This window comes from Vanacampus margaritifer, chromosome 6, assembly GCF_051991255.1.
Source record: "Vanacampus margaritifer isolate UIUO_Vmar chromosome 6, RoL_Vmar_1.0, whole genome shotgun sequence".
Classification (NCBI taxonomy): Eukaryota; Metazoa; Chordata; class Actinopteri; order Syngnathiformes; family Syngnathidae; genus Vanacampus; species Vanacampus margaritifer.
The window spans coordinates 17738132-17756167 of record NC_135437.1 but is presented as its reverse complement, the minus strand read 5'-3'; the positions used below and the strand labels follow the sequence as shown (position 1 = coordinate 17756167).

The following is an 18036-nucleotide window of genomic DNA, read 5'->3' as shown; positions in this document are numbered from 1 at the left end:
ACCCCAAAAAAAGCATGACAGGAATATAATTAAATGCACCAATTTATTTGTATTTTGGGTAAACATAACAATAATGTTATATCTTTAGAAACGTTCTTAAGGCAGGTATACAAGTCGTCATTGTACAGGGTATCAAAAGTAAAAAAATATCCTTCAACGAGCACAAAAGGCCAAATCATGCATGTCACCCTCAACAGCCGCACGTTGCCATTTAAGGATGCAGAGAGAAAGTAAAAAATTAAGAACTCATGTAGCAATTACATAACAGAAAGGTTCACAAGTCAATATGACTCAGTAGTCCCAATATGGTTCCCAAAATCAATTTATAAAATTTTATATTGTGGGATAATATACATTCTGCATTGCACTGAGATTATTTATCTGTGACTCCTCTGCACATTTAACAATCACTGCCATTTACCAAGGAGGTAGTTAATGTCGCACTTCCAACACAAAACAGTCACAGCAAGGAGTCCCTCATTTGCCTCGTTTGATATGATTTCTCCCCAGTCACAATACGCCATGTCAGATCTTGATTAAAGTACCTTGATTTTGACATAACAGAACTCACGTGCCTCCAAAATTCATTTTACTGCAGCCAGAGGTGTTTTAAATACTGATAACCTCACACTCATTACCCTTTACAAGCATTCATAAAAAAATAAAAAGCATGTGATGCTCATTAAATGAAACAACATCTTTCTTATTCAGCCAGCCCAACTTTTGTAAGGCTTAAGCATTGGTTTGTGGTTATTAGTACTGCTTTTAAATGACGAGTGCATAAAAGAATAGCGCCCGAATGCCATTCGGAAGACATTTGGTGGCGTTAATACTAAGATTTAAGCAACTAAAGTACAGCTGATTGCTCAAGTAGGTGAAAAAAAGCACAGGCTTATCAATGTTATCATAGTTTTGTTACTCTCTTATCATGGTGGATGAAATGTTAAAAAGAAGAAGAAGAAGAAAAAAAAAGTCAACGAATTGCTCACTTGCAAAGTTAAATAAAAGTCTCTGGAACCAAGCTTATCAGTTGGTCATCTAATATATAGATATATATATATGTATATAAAAATATTGTTTTCTTGTTAGACCTTTGTTTTAATGTGCTGCAGTGGCTCTGTAAAAAAGTGTGACCATACGTAGCATCGAGCAGCAAAAGTGGTAGTTCCAGGAGGAAAGCAGCTTAACAGATGTGTGAACATTGAACTCACTATGCTGACGTTTGAGTGACATTCGAAGGAGAGTCCCTGTCCGTCGGCGAGGGCTCAGTTTTGGGCTGACGGCCTCTCGCTGCCGCCGCCTTCTCCTCGTCCCCGGGATTTTTAATCTTGTGAACGATGATCCGGTGTCTGTTGAGGGACAGCGGCGACGTGAAGCACAGGCCGCAGTGAAGGCACTGGGGTGTATTTTCGGAGCTTTTATGAAGAACGATGTGATCCTGGAACTGGACGTCGTCGTCCGTGATGAATCTGCACTTGGAGCAGTGGAAGCGCGCTTTCGGCCGTTTCGCCGGAGGATCCTCCAGGGAATTTGCCACGTCCTGACCGTCCTCCATGCCTGCGGTTGGCGGTCCAGAATCCTGCGATGGAAAGATGTCTCAATAGTGATTTTCCTGCTGACAGTTATTGCATAATCAATTGTTACCTTTCCCAGAGCTTTTTTGCATTCCTGGATGGAGGTTTTCTGCATTTGGCCAAGGTCAGGATTTTTGATTCCATGCATTAGACTGACGTGGTTCTTCATCATCACACTGCTGGTAAATGTCGTCTTTTTGTCTGTGCAATACCTGAAGACAGTTTATTAAGATGGTTAACTTTGATACTATCAAATACAGTGGAACATCCTGTCAGACACAGCACTTCTTAAGTCACATTTAGGGGGAAAAAAAATGGGGGAAAAAATGGTCCCACCGTACACCCAAAAAAGTGTTCATCTTTAAACTTCTCTTACCAACAAGTGTACATTTTCTTCTTGCCATCGTGGTGAGCGCGAATGTGTCTTCTTAGGCTCGTCGGGGAGTTGAACGACTGCTCGCACTGTCGGCAGGGGTAGCGCTTTAACGACTGAGGACAGGAAACTTGGGAGTGAATATTTAAACATCACTCATGAACACTATACGGAAGTACTTCTGAAGCTTGTGAAGAAATACATTATAAATGACTTTATTGCTCGTGCTCAACCACATGCAGTATTTGTTTAAGTTATTAGCTAGCCCTAATAAATGTGATGTGTTTGAGCAGGAAGATTCGATCATGCTTTTATAGTCGTCTAAGCGGGAAATGCTCACTATTTACTTTAACACGTCTTTAAAACAAAAAACACAAGAACTGTTGACGCTTTTTAAAACTATACAAGCAAGATTACCGACATGTATCAATGGACTTTTTTTTTTTTTTTTAATTAGCATGATTGCAAAATCATGCAGTGTTCCCCCACGAAACTGCAGCTTTTTAAATACAGTAATTATTTATTTATTTTCACAGAAATTTTGAAATGTGCTGCTACATGGCTGTAAGATACGGAGCGTAGAGCATGAAAAAGAGGCAGAGAAGGTCCCCAGTAATAGTTGTTTTCCCCACAGAGTAGCTACAAGCTATGCCAGTGAGTATTGTTTGCATGTTACTGCTCCATCTGAAAAGTGCAGTTGTCTGAAGCTTTATAGCTACAGCAACACCTATGCTAATCTCAATTAGCTTGCCATGGCATTCCGCAGTATATGTTAGCATTAAGCTAAAGGCCTTGTAGACTAAATGACATGGGTCCCGCTGAACATTTTGGAGTTTAAATATAAAGTATAATATATAAAAAATGCGTTTGGGTGCAGTTTTTCTTGATAAACCACATATATTTCTCTTTCTGAGCACCACACTTACACTTTAGAGTGTGTTGTCTAATACAATGTGAAAGTTCATAGAGTGATGATAGCAAGTGGAGAAATTGGAAACTACTATTTCTCCTACTAAAAAAAAAAAAAAGTTATTCAAAAAAACCGAGGAAGCAGATACAATTTTCTTAAGTGTATGTGCGCTGATAAAAAAAAAAAAATGTTGTGTATCTAAAAAGTGAATGAATATAAATCATTCCTCACCTTCCCATGCTTGGACTTCAAGTGGGAAATGTAGAGATCTCGCTCAGGGAAACACTGAAGACACTCCCCACACGTCCACCCAGACGACTTCACCCGAAAACTGCCGTCCTTCTCTGCCTTTTTTCGGGGAGCCTCCGTGCATTTCACCGGGTTGTGGATGGGAATGGCCTCCTGGTGCAAACTTTGTTTACTGTTCACCTCCGTCTCTGGTCTCGCCTCGCCTCCATGTACACGCTATGGAAACAGAAAAATACAAACACGGGGCATTTTACTTAAACTGCAGAAATAATGAGCATTTTGATTTTGTTTTATCATTTTTTTTCCCCAAGATACAAGCAGTCACTTTGTTGAAACAATCAGGGTTGACCTTGAAATGCTGCATCAACAGCTGCTTTTGAGAAAAGACCGAGTTGCATTCTGGACACTTAAACACGCAGGAGAGACGCTTGTTGGCGTCCTGATGAAAATGTTGGAAAAGTGACCACTTCTTCTGGAAAATGTCACCGCATGAGCACTTGAAGCTGAACCTGTGAAACAAAGAGACATTTACGTCAAACTAGCGGAACTGGAAAAGGACAATACAGCTTATAATGATGTGGTCACGAGGGTGCAACTTACTGAGGAGGGATTTTGGTAGCACTGTGTTTATTCTTCAAATGAGCTTCATAGCGGTCTGAATTTTTGAAGGCCACGGGGCAGGCGGAGCACTTGTAGAGAACCTCGCAGTGTTTCTCCTCAATGTGCGACTTTTGCCCTAGAAGGGTCTTGAAAACCACTTCGCAGTGAAGACACCTGCAGGGAGAGAATGTCAGGGTGAAAGCGGGGTCAGGGTGGAGCCGTCTGTGAACAGTTAACGAACAGCTGGCCCAAAACTCATCTAACGCAGGCCTCGGCTCTGGCAGGACGCAAGCACTCGTCTCGGTTCTCACGCTAACTTACTTGTACCAGGCTTTGCGTGCATAGTGGAGACAGTTTTCCCTGACGTGCTTCTGAATGTCAGCAGAGAGGCCCAGGGCGCCGCACTCGGGGCAGCAATAAGGGGGCTTGAGTGCGTGGATGCGCTGGTGGGCTTTCAAGCTGCACTTGTTGGGGAGCAACATGGAGCAAAGCTTGCAAACCTGTTGGAAGACATGGGTGGGGGGGGGGGGAAGTAGGACATGATAATTCAGTAAAAACAAAACAAAATAACCATTTCATTTGAAATTATAGGCTAATGTGAACAGGCTGTAATAATAAATAAATACATTTGAGCTTACATGAGTTGAGGATCTTCAATGAATACAAAAACACACGGTACCAACATGTTTCATTTATAAGATTTGCTTACAACTGTGATAATCACATGGGGTTCATTCGCTTTTAACTCATTCACTCCCAGCCATTTTCACTGAAGCAATCTCCTTCGCTCCCGGTTGTTTTACTGTATTTTGACTGATTTTGCAAGGCCCACAGAATATCGTGTTCTATTGCTATAAAAACATGGAACCTACCCAAAGAAAGATTAGAGTCTCTTCTTTCGTCAGGAAAAAAAGTATATTTCCATCTGTTTCCGTTTTGCAGAAATTAGCATTAGAATATAGCTACGTTTCATCATTATTCACAAATCTGTTTCAAACTCGGGGGAAACAGCTCATTTCCCAGCTTGCCCTGGTTGATTTCTTATACTCTGCTGCCACCTGCTGGCTGTCTTTGTAATAACTACAATTGCTTCATGCATGCTTCAGTTCTGAGGCTGCATCAAAGCCTTCTGTATGCTATAGCATAAAAAAAAAATCTTTTTTTTTTTTAGTCACTTTCTTACTCGCGACCGCCACCTTTGGCTCAAAGCGTAACTGCAGTATCTGTGTCAGGCTCGTTCATGGTGCGCGTGCGAGTACGTGCATGATCTTAAAGCGACAGCCACAGTTGACAAAAAGACATGACTTCAAATGAGGTAAGAAAAACTCCGCCCGTCCTCTCCCCAAAGAAACTGTGGAGTGTGAGGGTCCGCACACTGTACTATAAAGGCTAGAGTAAAACAGTCAGGGCTCTTCGTACTCATCTGGGCATTGGTGCAGCATGCATGACGTAGAAAAAGCTTTAATATTACCTTTTTAAAAACGGCACAATGCACCCTTAAACATTTCTTGACAATATGTTATATGTGACCTCTCTAGTCTAAACATGACATTGTGATTAATATTACATTTGTGGAATACGAGTTATGCAGCAAAATCATGCCATTTCTATCTATCTAAGGGGGCTGCCATTTTTCCACTTGCTGTCGACATCACAGTTGGTCAGGGCTCAGGCAACGACCAATCTCAGCTCACCTGTTTTCTGAAGGTGAGCTGTGATTGGTTGTTACCTGAGACCTGCGCATTTGTGATGTCATTTTCACTCGACAGCAAGTGAAAAAATGGCCGCCTTCTGATATTGATTAAAAAACAGATGGATTTTGCTGCTTAACTCATATTCCACTAATGCAATATTAACCAAAATACCGTATTTAGACTAGTGGGGCTGCATAGAACATATTACATCAAGAAATTTGGGGAGGGGTGACTTGCCCTTTAAAAGTTCATATTGCAAAAAGAGTCTACCCACCAATCCTTGCTTATCCTCTGGCATAGACTGATAATGGCCTGCGAGTGCTCGGTGGTCGGACATTTGCTTGTTGCACTCCAAGCAACACAATTTGTGGTGGGTGACGTTGTCTGGATAGAGGGCCATGACGGGCTGACTTTTAAGCGAGCGTGACGATGTGGCACGAGAGTCCGTTTGGAGTGGTTCCGTACTGAGAGGTACGAACATGTGCGCCTCGGCGATGGGTTTCATGTGGAGCTGCGTGCACTGCATCACCGCGCCGTTGTTCTTGTGCTCCCTGGCGTGCGCCAGCAGGGCGCACTTGTTGAAGAACACCATGGTCTTGGCGCAGTGCGTGCATCCCACCTCGATGTGGACGCTCCTCCGGCTGTAATGGAACGCGAGGCTACGCTCGACCCCGAACGAGTCCCCGCACTCGAGGCAGCGGTAGCCTCGTGCCGGGAGGCGGATGTTGCTTTCGGGTGGGGGGTTCAGGTCGGGCACGTACGTCGGCATGGGGTTGGTCTTGTTCAGCAGCCTGTTAAGTGTGCCCGCCGCTGTGTTAGGGATGGACGTTCGTGGCCAAGTTTTGATCTGATGCACTAAAGGGACGGTGCTGCACACATTTGAGGACAGCGTGTGCTGGCTGGATTGATGAGAGGCGGAGCGGGCGGTCACAGAGGCGGCGACGCTGTGAGGGACGAGGTTCAGACTTGCAAGGTGTGCTGCTTTGGGAAGGAAGCTAGCACTTCCTGTATGTCCTTTAGTAGAAGATATTTTCTTTTGCGTATGTGGCCGAGGTGCAGCTGATCTTTTGACAGGTGAATTCTGGAACAATGTCTTGGAGTTTTCCTCCGATTTGCTGTTCAAGACTTTGGGTGAATACGATCCATCTTCACTTAACAAACTCTGCGATGGCGACGACTCGTAAGCTGAATGGATGTCGTCCGTTTCGGAATCGGGCAGCACGCTGGTCACGGTACGCTTCACCTGCCCACTGATGGTTTTGATGGTCTTTATTCGAACCTTGGGTACGACCGGGGGCGACCCACCAGCCTTGCTGCTGCTGTCGCTGCAGATGCTCACGGGGCTGTCGGGAGGCTTCATGAGGCGCTTCACCGCTTCGAGTGGGCTCATGGGACTACGAGGGGATATGGGCACCTTGGGGCTGTATTTCATGCAGTCACTGTGCATTGCTGGAGACTCTCTTGGACTCTTTGTTTGCTCGCTGGGGTCCTTTCTAGTATTGAGAGCCACCAGAGCTTCAAGGCAAGACGGCACTTTGGAAGTGTAGGGCTTTATTTGAGAAAATGAGTCAGGGCCATCCACTGAGTTTCCCAAATTGCAGATAGTCTCACTTAAGATCTTGTTACTGCTCAGATGAGGAAAGCCACTGTGCACTCTTGTCATTTGATTACTGACACTGTTTTCAGACAGCTCCTCAGGTCTTCTCCCGGGCGACTCATTGTCCTTCTGGAGCTCATCGAAAATACAAAGCTCCATCTTTTGTGGATTATCTGCTGCTGAGGGTTCCAGTAAATTGGATTCTTCCGGGAAACATGATCTCTCTTGTTTGGAATGCGCACTTTCTCTCCTGTCATCACGCTCAGGACTGGAAATGGGACTAGAGTGAGAGTGTGACGGGGAAAAAAGTGGCGTTGCATCAGGTTTGTGTTGAAATGGTGCTTTTCCAAGAAATTCACTTGAAAATTCCCCATTCAGAGCAGAGACAAATGATTTACTGAAAACATTGTTTGCTGCCTCACCAGATCCATGTCCATTAAATCCATTTTGCAGAACTGGTCCTGAGTGGAGCCCGTTTGCAAAACCTTCCAACTCCTGGTGATGTGTGTTTTTCACAATCACACTCACAGCAGGAATGTCCGCTGTCGGGACTGCTGCATTACTCCGTAAACTGTCGTTGGCAGGTATTCCTGGGTGTTTTAGATGCACCTCATCATTCCCATCCTGGATGGGCTCTTTGGCATCCAACCCAGTGGCATCTGGGATGTCAAAGGCAGCCAGAAGATCATCAAAATCCGGGGTTTTCATGTCACCCATGTCGGCGCGACTCGTAAACCTGCACAGGACACATAATGAGTGTAATAAATCCAGCGAATGCGCCGACTAAAGTTTTACACAGCAGGTGAAAGTTTAACAGATGTTAACTGAGAGATTTCGTTTTAACTCGAGCGACTTTAGTTTTGCTATCTCGTTAACAAGCTAAATTGAAGGACTACTAAACTTATATATACCCTGTAGCCACAAAAATAAATTGACATTTCATATAGTCCAATACGTTCAAATCATTGGTCAATATTACACTGCACGAATGTCTGTATGAAACACTCGTACAATGTTTTGACGTTAGCAGCTAGTCGATAAGCTAATTTAGCCGCGTCGCTACACTACGGATGCGAGTAAGCACGTTAGCACGAGGCTAGCCGCGTAAATCACAACGAGCAACCGATGAGACATCTTACCATTTGACCCGGGTATGCTAAACAGTTCTTTAAACTACTGGGACGCACCGATGGAGTCTTGCATTTAGACCACAGTAGCCAACGTGTGCTAGGTTATAGCAAAGCTAAGTGGCTAGCCTAGCTAGCGTCAATTTAGGCTTCTTTTTTTTTTCTCTCTGAAAGCGGTTGTATTTTCCCCGAGGTAGGTCTCGCAGGCTAGAGGCGTCGCCATAGTTACCAGCCATTTAAGTGTTTCCTTTACATTATCTAAAAACAATACTCAAGTTCTCTGGTGGTTAAATAGCTACACGCAGGTAGGTGTGAATTGTCCATTGTAAAATTGGGATTAGGATATTCTCGTCATGTAATTTTCCCACTGTAAACAAAATATATGGTCATTTTAGATCAACACAATGGTTCTCAAACCTTTTACACCATGTACTAGCTAAAAAACAAGAAAAACACAAACAAATAAGTCCAAAAATAAAAATAATAAAAACTTCTCCACGTACCACCATGACCGTCATAGAGTAGCTGTAGTACAAAAAAATAAAGTTGCATTTCAATAAATTTAAATATCATTTAAAAGTTCAGTTCAATTTAAAACATGGAACATTATTGTTTATTTGTCAATTCTTAGGCTAATTCCTTCCTAATTTCCAGATTAAAAGAGTTTTATTGTATGCAATATTATTATTCCAATTCCTTGGGATGGTGAATTTTGTTGTAAGATATATTAATCAAAATTAAAATAAATAAAGAGTTTCACTTTTTTGATTAAAAACGACCAAATTAAATTCCACGATATTCAAATTTATTGAGAGACACTTGAACATTAATGATTGTGAATAGTGCCTCATGCTAATTAATGTAGCTGTTTTAGTAAGTAAATTCATTTTCAATTCCATTGACAACACAATCAAACTGTCAACCAAGTGCACACATTTGTATAAACTGTTGTCAGTTATTGTATCTATACCTGTAGATCGTTGCATAGCAATATCATTTTATACAGACAGTGCCCTACTATGTTTTGAACCCTTATACCCTCACAGTGATCATCTTCACCAATCCTTCTGGACCATGGACCAGCACCGTTTTACAAGAGGCCATATTGGGTGGGACACTTACAGGAAGGAGATTAGTCATTAAAAGCAATCATTAATCGTCCCTGTGGTAAATATCAGTCCAGATTGCACGTTATATTACATCCAATCACCCATTTGATGCAGATGATATTTGATTAGATGTTCAATGTTTTTATTACGTTATAAACACTTGGAAGACTTTCAAATCAGAAATTAATATCTTTGAAGAACTCAACATGCAGTGGGGCACACATTGCTGACATTTCAAAGAAACAAACATACCAGGAGCGTTTAATGATGTTACACTGTACAGTTATTGTTCAAATGTAAGACTCACTGGTGCACAATATTGACATTTTCGTTTGTGACACAATTCTTGCCCAAAGATCTTTTACTGTGTGTGTTTATATCCAGGTAGAAGGAAAGTATTTTTAATATGAGGTCCATTAAAGCCTTTTATGACTTCATCCACGCCTTTGCCATGTTCCTCCAGGGCTGATGGGAGCAGTACGTAATGTGTCTCTACGTCAATGATAAGATGTTTTGTGGAGGGCAGGCTATATTTCCCGGCAGTGTATTGGGCAGCGCAGCATTTGGCGACTGAGTCTAGGAGCGCACACAATGAGTAAGCTATTAGCTCTGCTTTTCCTTCCACCTGTTGTTTTCTTGTCTTGTGTTTATTCCGCTTGGGTTTGAAACTAAAGAAAAAATACATTCATTTAAAAAAAAAGAGGGGTTTATTACATGGTGGGCTAGCAAAATGCAACTTGTTTGTCAATCGGGTGTTTCTGAATGTTAAAGCTTGCACAAAAAGGGAAGGTTGTTTGTGTTTTGCAGATGACCAAAATAGTTTTAACCTCAAGAATGGAAGCCTTCCCAATGGAAAGGGAGTGTACAACCATGCATTTGAAATGGAGGTATGTGATGTGGTTCATTTTTGGAGGAGAAGAGACAACAGGTTTTATTATTAGTTAACAAAATGTTCTTAGGAGGACATCACAGCTGATACTAGCAACACCGACGAGCAACCAGAGCGCTCTAAAAGGGGACTGGGATCATATATAAGGTATGTCTGGTTCATTCTGGTGCACCACATTGTGTCTTTGTATTGCTCTACTTCTTTATACACTCCACCATAACCATAACCATATTTGTCAACATTAATTAATTAACATTAATCACAGGAAAAAAAGTAGTGATGCACAAACAGCAGGTTTAAATACAGTTAAGCTTCATCCAGACATTTCACCCCAAAACTGAATACTTTTTGTGAGGAGTCTATGTGTGACTAAGAAAATGATCAATAAATGCGCAGTGGAGTCCTAATCTGATTTTTTTGTGTTCTTTAGTCAAATAACCAAGCCGATTAACGTAGCTGAGGAATACTTGAAGGATCACTCCAAAACCTTCAAGTACGCATTCCTGGGCATACTCGGAGCAGGTACTGTAAACAACAGTGGCTCTTAAAGTACCATCATAGAGATAAACAGAAACATAATTCAAATTTTCATCAATAGAATGCAAGGTTTAATTAGCAAATATACTATATTTATGTATTTATTTAGTGTCAACGCAAAAATATTCTATATAATAATATGTTCTATGCAACTTCTCTAGTTTAAACACAGCACTGTGATTACTATTATGTTTGTTATAAATTAAGCAACAAAATCCACCTGTTTTTATCCATATTTTGCCATTTGTTGTCGACTAAAAAGGTAGCTCAGTGCTCAGGTAATGACCGATCACAGCTCACCTGTTTGCTGAGTTTGGTCATGTGACGTTTGCAAGCTGAGCCATTATTGGTCGTTACCTGAGCAACTGTGATGTCATTTTCACACAACAGTAAGTGGCAAAATGGCCGCCTCGTGCGATGGATAAAAACAGGTGGCGTTTGCTGCTTAATTCATATTCCGCAACATTAATCAGAATGGCTTTTTAGATACAGGAAAAGTTGAAGTGACAAAGCCACCGATTTGTTTGCATTGCTGTAATCTGATTAATGATTTACTGATTTATGTTTTCGCTTCATACTGCAAGTCAAAGTGTTTAGTAAGTTAACAAATAATTGAAGTATAAAAATCCTTCATATTAATTAAAGGGGAAGTCAACCCCAATTTTTTTGGACAATAATATGTTCTATGCAGCCCCACTGGTCTAAAAATTATATTCTGGTTAACAGTGCGTTATTGGAATATGAGTTAAGAAGCAAAATCCGTCTTTTTTTTATCCATCTCAGGGGGTGGCCATTTTGCCACTTGCTGTCGACTGAAGGCGACATCAATGTTGCTCAGGTCTCAGGTTATCACAGCTCACCTGTTTTCTGAAGCTGAGCTCTGATTAGTTGTTAACCTGAGACCTGAGCAACATTGATGTCACCTTGAGTCGACAGCAAGTGGCAAAATGGCCGCCCCCCTGAGATGGATAAAAACAGCTGGATTTTGCTTCATAACTCTTATTCCACAAATGTAATATTAATCAGAATGTCATGTTTAGACTATGAGGTCACATATAACATATTATTGTCCCAAAAAATGTTTAAGATTGACTTCCACTTTAATTAATAAAACATTGTATTATAATTCATCTTAAATTGTAATACAGATTAATTTATTGCTTGTGTTTTTTAAAAAAAAAAATACATTCGTAGAGAACCTTGAAAAATAATCACATGTGAATCAGTGACTAACGTGTCAGATTTTCCATCAGTTACTTATTTGAAACTCTAATGTGTGTGTGTTTTATTTTCTCTCTCTGTAGGTTATTTGGCATACTTTATTGCGGCCTGTGTTTTGGATTTCCAGCGGGCCACCGCCCTGGTGGTCATCACCTGTTTGGCTGTTGTGTCCAAGTCCTACGACCTGGTGAAGAAGTACAAGGGAGAGAGCATTAGTCAGTGTTTTAGCCCTGTCGTGCAATGTTTCAAGTCCAACTTAAGATGGCTCAAATGGTGAGCGGATGTTCTGATGGCTGGGCTGCCCTTCTTTACAAAGGAGTCCAAATGATGACGCAAACGTGTGTATCTCAGGGTCTTCATCGTCATTGTTGTGGTCCTGCTGGTTCTGTGGCTCGCGCTAGACACCGCAAAGCGTCAAGAGCAGCTTATTTCTTTCGGAGGTGTATGCATGTTCGTCCTGATCATTTTTCTCTGCTCAGCCAAAAGAACAGCGGTGAGTTTTTTTTTTTTTTTTTTTTTACCGTGCCGACCGTTTCGAAATGTGCCTTATCTCGACACTTATCTCTCGTGTTTTGCTGAGACTTTGGATAGCGCTCGGTTTTGCAGAGTTGCTTCCTTTGGAAAAACACGACGTTTTATGGCGGCTTCTTGAAAGATAGCGCGATACCTACCACCCGTGCAATAAAAAGTGTGATGTTGTCTGTTCACTTTTAGGTGACTTGGCGGCCTGTGTTTTGGGGCCTCGGCTTGCAGTTCTGCATCGGACTTTTTGTCATCAGAACCGAACCTGGGCTCATAGCTTTCAAATGGCTCGGACGACAAGTGCAGGTGCATTGAGCTTTACAAGCTTTCATTTAATCGATTATCGGTGGTACGCTGCTTCCCTCTAGTGGTATGCTGAACAACAGTTCAGTTGTGCTAAACATTTACATAAAATTTTGAATAATTGTTTCTTTTGAATGAAACAATAATATTGAATTTAATATGCATTTTCCTTTGCAAAATATTTTGTTTTTATTGGGGAGGCTTGGATCTATTAATGGCATGTCTCACTATTATACGATTAAAATGAAGTAAAAAATACTCTCCCTTTAAGGATACCTACCGGACGCGACAGACAGATAAGCCTATCTACTGTATATGTGTCTTGTCACCTTTGAAAATAACATTTTAAAAAACAGCATTCCTGCCTGATGGGTTAAACTGCCTGTTATTTAACCAGTACAGGCCTTATCTTACACCCTGTAACAATCTCGTTTAAGTGTTTGGATCACGTGCTTATCTTTAAGGGTGCTTTATAATGCTGTCCAAGCTCATGCTTAGGTTATTCAAGGGTTCTAATGCAAATGGCTGTTCTGATAATAATTTATTTTAGGGCTGAGTTCCGCTCACTATCTGAGTTGCTGTAGCGCGTCCTGTGACTCATAATTGGAAATGAGAAATTGTGGGGTTTTAACACCACAGGTTATTATCATTATAAAATAATGTTTGTCTTGTATATTTCAGATTTTCCTGGACTACACCAAAGCAGGATCATTATTTGTTTTTGGAGATTTGATCAACGACATATTTGCCTTCCAAGTGAGTGGCCGTGCAGATGATGTGCAATTTGATGGCCTGTACACGTGGATAAGAAAGCATGAATCCAGCTGATGAATCTAATATGCGATATTAACATGTGTTTCCACTGCCGCCTTCCTCAGGCTATGCCAATCGTCGTGTTCTTTAGCAGCGTGATGTCCGTGCTTTACTTTCTGGGCTTAATGCAGTGGCTCATCCTGAAGGTAAACATTTACCTTGTATTGCAGGTTGGCAAGGGTTACGTATGGAGGAACAAAACTAAAATTAATTAAAACAAATGTAAAAAATATAATTAAAAAAACAAATACAAATAATGAATATAAATGGAAATCAAAACATCATATACACAAATAAATACATGCAAATAATAATGAATAAAATAAAAAAAACAAGATAAAAAAAATAAAAATAAATGGAAATAAATACAAAAATAAACATACATAGAATTAAATATCAATCAATAAAAATAAAAATGCTCTGCTCTCATATTTATATATTTTATGCTGCAGACAAGGTCAGCATTAAATGCGCAAGGAAATGTTCTTCAAAGGAAGAGGCGGTCCTAAGTGTGTCTGGGTTGAACGTCAATTCAAATTGCTTCGGCGAACAAGAAAGTCTCGATGGCTTGCATGGAGAACTTGCAACTTAAATGTCTAGTTGATCGACAACGTCACATAAATTCCTGTAAACAACAGGATCCATTGCTTTGTGTGTGTGAATCCTCAGTTGTTGCTGTGGCACGGGCATAGTCGGATATAGACTGACATGTTAATCAACTAGTAGGTGAATAGTTTGTCCCCTTGGGCAGAGCATTTCTATATACTGAATGATAGTTAATTTTTTTCATTTATTTTTTTATTTTGTATTCATTTTTACATTTATATTATTTGTTGTTTATATTTCAATGTATATTATTTTTTGTATTTAATTTTTAAACTATATTTTTATATCCATTTTAAATTTTTGCTTTTATTTATTTAGCCAGTTTTGGTCCTTCATAGTGCAAATTGTGAGTTCTAATCATTAAAAAAAATATATATTTATTATAATGATTATTATTTTTTTGCCCATGCAGATCTCATGGATTATGCAGGTAACAATGGGAACCTCTCCCACGGAAACCTTGAGTGTCGCAGGCAATATATTTGTTGGCCAGGTAATCTTGACAATCCCTGTTCTTTGATTTTACAGCATTAAAAGTGTTGTTTGGGTTTTTCTACAGTCATTCACCCAGCTTGTTTGTTCCTTTTTTCTCTTGTGTATGTGTGTGCATCAGTCAGAGGCGCCGCTGCTGATTCGGCCCTATTTAAAGAACATGACCAAATCTGAGATCCATGCTGTTATGACTGGAGGATTTGCCACAATTGCAGGCAGCGTCATGGGAGCATTCATCTCTTTTGGGGTAAAAAGACAATGTAACGCTAGATCTCCACATTTTAGTCCTCATTTTTTGCATCTTTTCAGCATTTATATACTGTATAATGTATTTAGAAACAAATCTCTGAATCCACTTTTACTGAGTTGTAAAAGTCTCTATGGGGAGATTAGACATAGAGGCTAAAATCTGATTGGACAAAAGCATTGAACATCCAGACTACAGACATACAGACTACGAAATGAAGAAGAAAAAAATGTTGGGAATAAATGATTACCTATTGAGATCCTATGCAAAATCTGTTAAGTGAACTCCTGCCGTTTTATGTTGCAGATCGATGCGTCCTCCTTGATAGCAGCCTCGGTCATGGCTGCTCCCTGTGCACTCGCCTTCTCCAAACTGTCCTTCCCAGAGACAGAAGTGAGCCCCTTTAAGTCAGAGGAGTCTATCAAAGTGTCTTGTGGGTGTGTATGCATCATGCAGTTACGTACTTTATGTCTGCTCATTTGTGCTCGTTAACATTTCTTAATACTCCTTAGAGAAGAGCGGAACATTCTGGAGGCAGCCAGCAGCGGAGCGTCAGCCTCCATCGTTTTGGTTGCCAACATCATAGCAAACCTCATCGCCTTCCTCGCCATCCTCGCTTTCATTAACGAAGCTTTGAGCTGGTTGGGAGGCATGGTGGGATACCCCGATGTCACCTTTCAGGTATTGTGATTGCGTGATGGAAAAACACCAATACACCAGATTATTAGGTACGCCTGCTAAATGGCTTCAATTCAACTTGTGTGTTAAAATCTTGCCTGTGTTCCAGTTATTTTGTTCGTACCTTTTCATGCCCCTGGCCTTCATGATGGGAGTGCCGTTCGAGGAGAGTTTTACCGTTGCCGAGCTGATTGGCACCAAGCTTTTCCTCAATGAATTTGTGGCCTATGAGAGATTAGCCTCACTGAAGATCAACAGAGTCAATGGACTGGATGCAGTAATTGGCGGGGAAAGACAGTGGATTTCAGTGAGTACTTACATTTTTTTTGTTACACCCCTAATTTCCAGTGTCTGTTTTTCTGGTACAAACGTCTTATTCTTTCAGGTCCGATCCGAAATAATCACCACCTACGCTCTTTGTGGCTTTGCCAATTTCAGTTCCCTTGGCATCATGATTGGTGCCCTATGTGAGTAGTATCCCATCATTCCTTTTTTTTTTATTTTAAATCATGCACCAGCATGTTGTCGCTGTACTGATGTTTGACACAGAGCATTTTCTCTTACCAAAGCCTCTGTATGCCCATCTAGAAGAGGTGATGTCTCGGCTCTGGTGGTGCGAGCCTTGATTACAGCCACGTGCGTCTCGCTTGTCAATGCTTGTATCGCGGGTAGGTTACATTTCGCCTTTTTAAGAAATCATCCCCCTGCGCATTGCGCTTACCTTTTTGACCTTCTTCCAAGGGATCTTATTTGTTCCTCCGCTCGACTGTGTGAGGTTGATCAGCGAATCTGTTTTCAACGACACGGTAGGAGTGAACGTCCAGACCTGCTGCAATGAACTCTTTGGAAGGTAGGCCTCGACTTTCGACCCCCCCCCCCCCAAATAAATAAATAAAGAAATACAAATTTATATAGATATATATATATATTCTTTTTTTTTCTTTCTTTCTTTTTCTGGGGAGAAAAGAAACAGAAAAGAATATAGATATATTCTGATTGCTTTGGGTCAAGCAGAGGTGGCAAATCCTTTAGCCCCTGGTGCTAGCTAGCTAGCTCCCTAGCAGGTAAACGAGCACCATGGGAGCTAGCTAACTAGCACCAGGGGCTAAAGCCAAACTATGGCAGGGTTTTTACTTTCTGGACCTGGATTTGCCACCTGTGTTTGGGTGCATATTTGTACCTTATTGTTTTTATATTGTAAATGTGTATTTTGTTTGTCTATATCTATCTGGACATTAAGTCTATGTTAAAACAATTCAATTCACTATATTAAGATGTACCCTTAGACGACAGACCCAGCAATTAATCATGGTAAGGTGTCTATTCGAGTGGAGACCATGTACTGACTTGTCATGTGATTTCTTTTCCAGTGCTGTCAACAACGGGAGTAGTATCTCATTCGAGGATTCGTGGAGCACGATTAAAAACGCCACCGCTTATTTGGCCAAATGCTGTCAGTGCTGCGGTGTCTCTCAAGAGGCACTTTGTTTGTAAAGGAAGACTATATCGGTATCCTTGTATTGTAGTTCGGTTACACTTTACAAATGTAAAGACTATGCTGGGAAAAGATAATATTTTCATAAGTTTTTTTTTCTTTTTTTAGCTTTCTCTATTGGCACGTGAAGTACCTACAGTGGATGTAAAAAGTCTACACACACAGTTGGAAATAATAGTGTTAGCACAAAACCTTCAAGCTTCTGCTAGAAAGCAAAAAAAAAAAAGTCAGGAAAAGCCTTGTCGAAATTCAAAAATGTATTTGGGGTAATTCAGAGGCACGTGGCAGGTGTGTGTTGACTGCCTTTTAACATGAGTTTGACTGTGAATGGTTAATTCTGACCGGAGGATGTGCACACTTGTGCATCCACATCAGTTATTTATTTTTACCTCCCCTCTCAAAAAGATTTTTTTTTTAAACAATTGAGTTGTACAGTTAACGTTAATAGTGGGAAAAAGTCTTGAATTGGTCTATCTTGGTGTCTTTCTTTTATATCACAAAAATGTGTCACTTGAACATTGTAGACTCTTTACATACACTTAACATCTTTACAGTATATAGGCAATCGTAGATCTTGCCTGTATAAGGCAAATATTCAGTAGGATAGTGTGCTACATGAATACTAGAACTATGGCTATAAATATGTTGTTTTTGTTTTGTTTTTTTTAAAGAACGCCCCCACACCCCCCAGTGTATTACATACTGTAGTGTGTTTTAAGATAGATGCACAGTAACTGCCATGTATTATATTGTAAATGAATTAAGAAGTTTACTTTTATTGTGTGTTGAATGTTGAATGAAAAATGCCTCAGGAAACCTTCAGACATCAGTTGTTTGATGAATGTAAATAGCCCAAAATTCTATTCATAATGATTGAATGTATTACTATGCAAATGGTTGTACTGTATAAACAAATAAAGACCCATGTATACTGAAATATGAATCTACTAAAAAAAATTCTGTTTTAGATTTTTATTAAAAATAGAAAATATATTAGTTT

General features: G+C 40.5%; 2 protein-coding genes across 3 annotated transcripts; one reads left to right on the top strand and one right to left on the bottom strand.

Annotated features, from left to right (window-relative positions):
- Positions 1–24: 24 nt before the first annotated feature.
- On the bottom strand, positions 25–8456 carry znf592 (zinc finger protein 592). Of its 2 annotated transcripts, none has more exons than XM_077568468.1 (9): positions 8137–8456; positions 5675–7733; positions 4028–4206; positions 3707–3880; positions 3456–3615; positions 3089–3322; positions 1951–2063; positions 1645–1786; positions 25–1579 (listed from the first exon to the last, which is right to left on the bottom strand). In XM_077568468.1, exons 2-9 carry the CDS (start codon positions 7712–7714, stop codon positions 1211–1213), a joined length of 3411 nt encoding a protein of 1136 aa, XP_077424594.1. In that variant the 5' UTR covers positions 7715–7733; positions 8137–8456; the 3' UTR covers positions 25–1210. The 2 variants fall into 2 exon arrangements, with proteins under 2 accessions (XP_077424594.1, XP_077424596.1); XM_077568470.1 differs by lacking the exon at positions 8137–8456 and having other exon boundaries at positions 5675–7277; positions 7420–7540.
- Positions 8075–17973, top strand: slc28a1 (solute carrier family 28 member 1). Its single transcript, XM_077568471.1, has 19 exons — positions 8075–8148; positions 9697–9828; positions 10041–10120; positions 10193–10269; positions 10553–10644; positions 11964–12153; positions 12232–12373; positions 12595–12708; positions 13387–13461; positions 13584–13664; positions 14537–14617; positions 14738–14863; positions 15170–15300; positions 15376–15544; positions 15651–15848; positions 15927–16008; positions 16111–16209; positions 16283–16391; positions 16912–17973. Exons 2-19 carry the CDS (start codon positions 9825–9827, stop codon positions 17033–17035), a joined length of 1974 nt encoding a protein of 657 aa, XP_077424597.1. The 5' UTR covers positions 8075–8148; positions 9697–9824; the 3' UTR covers positions 17036–17973.
- The last annotated feature ends 63 nt before the right edge of the window (positions 17974–18036 follow it).

Coding starts and splice junctions, on each gene's coding strand:
- znf592 (XM_077568468.1), bottom strand. CDS start 7,714: ATGGGTGACATGAAAACCCCGGATTTTGATGATCTTCTGGCTGCCTTT. Junction 3,881..4,027: donor GCACGCAAAGCCTGGTACAA/GTAAGTTAGCGT, acceptor CTCTCCCTGCAG/GTGTCTTCACTGCGAAGTGG. Junction 3,323..3,455: donor TGTTGATGCAGCATTTCAAG/GTCAACCCTGAT, acceptor CTGTTTCCATAG/CGTGTACATGGAGGCGAGGC.
- slc28a1 (XM_077568471.1), top strand. Junction 10,121..10,192: donor ACCATGCATTTGAAATGGAG/GTATGTGATGTG, acceptor AAATGTTCTTAG/GAGGACATCACAGCTGATAC. Junction 16,009..16,110: donor CATCATGATTGGTGCCCTAT/GTGAGTAGTATC, acceptor CTCTTACCAAAG/CCTCTGTATGCCCATCTAGA.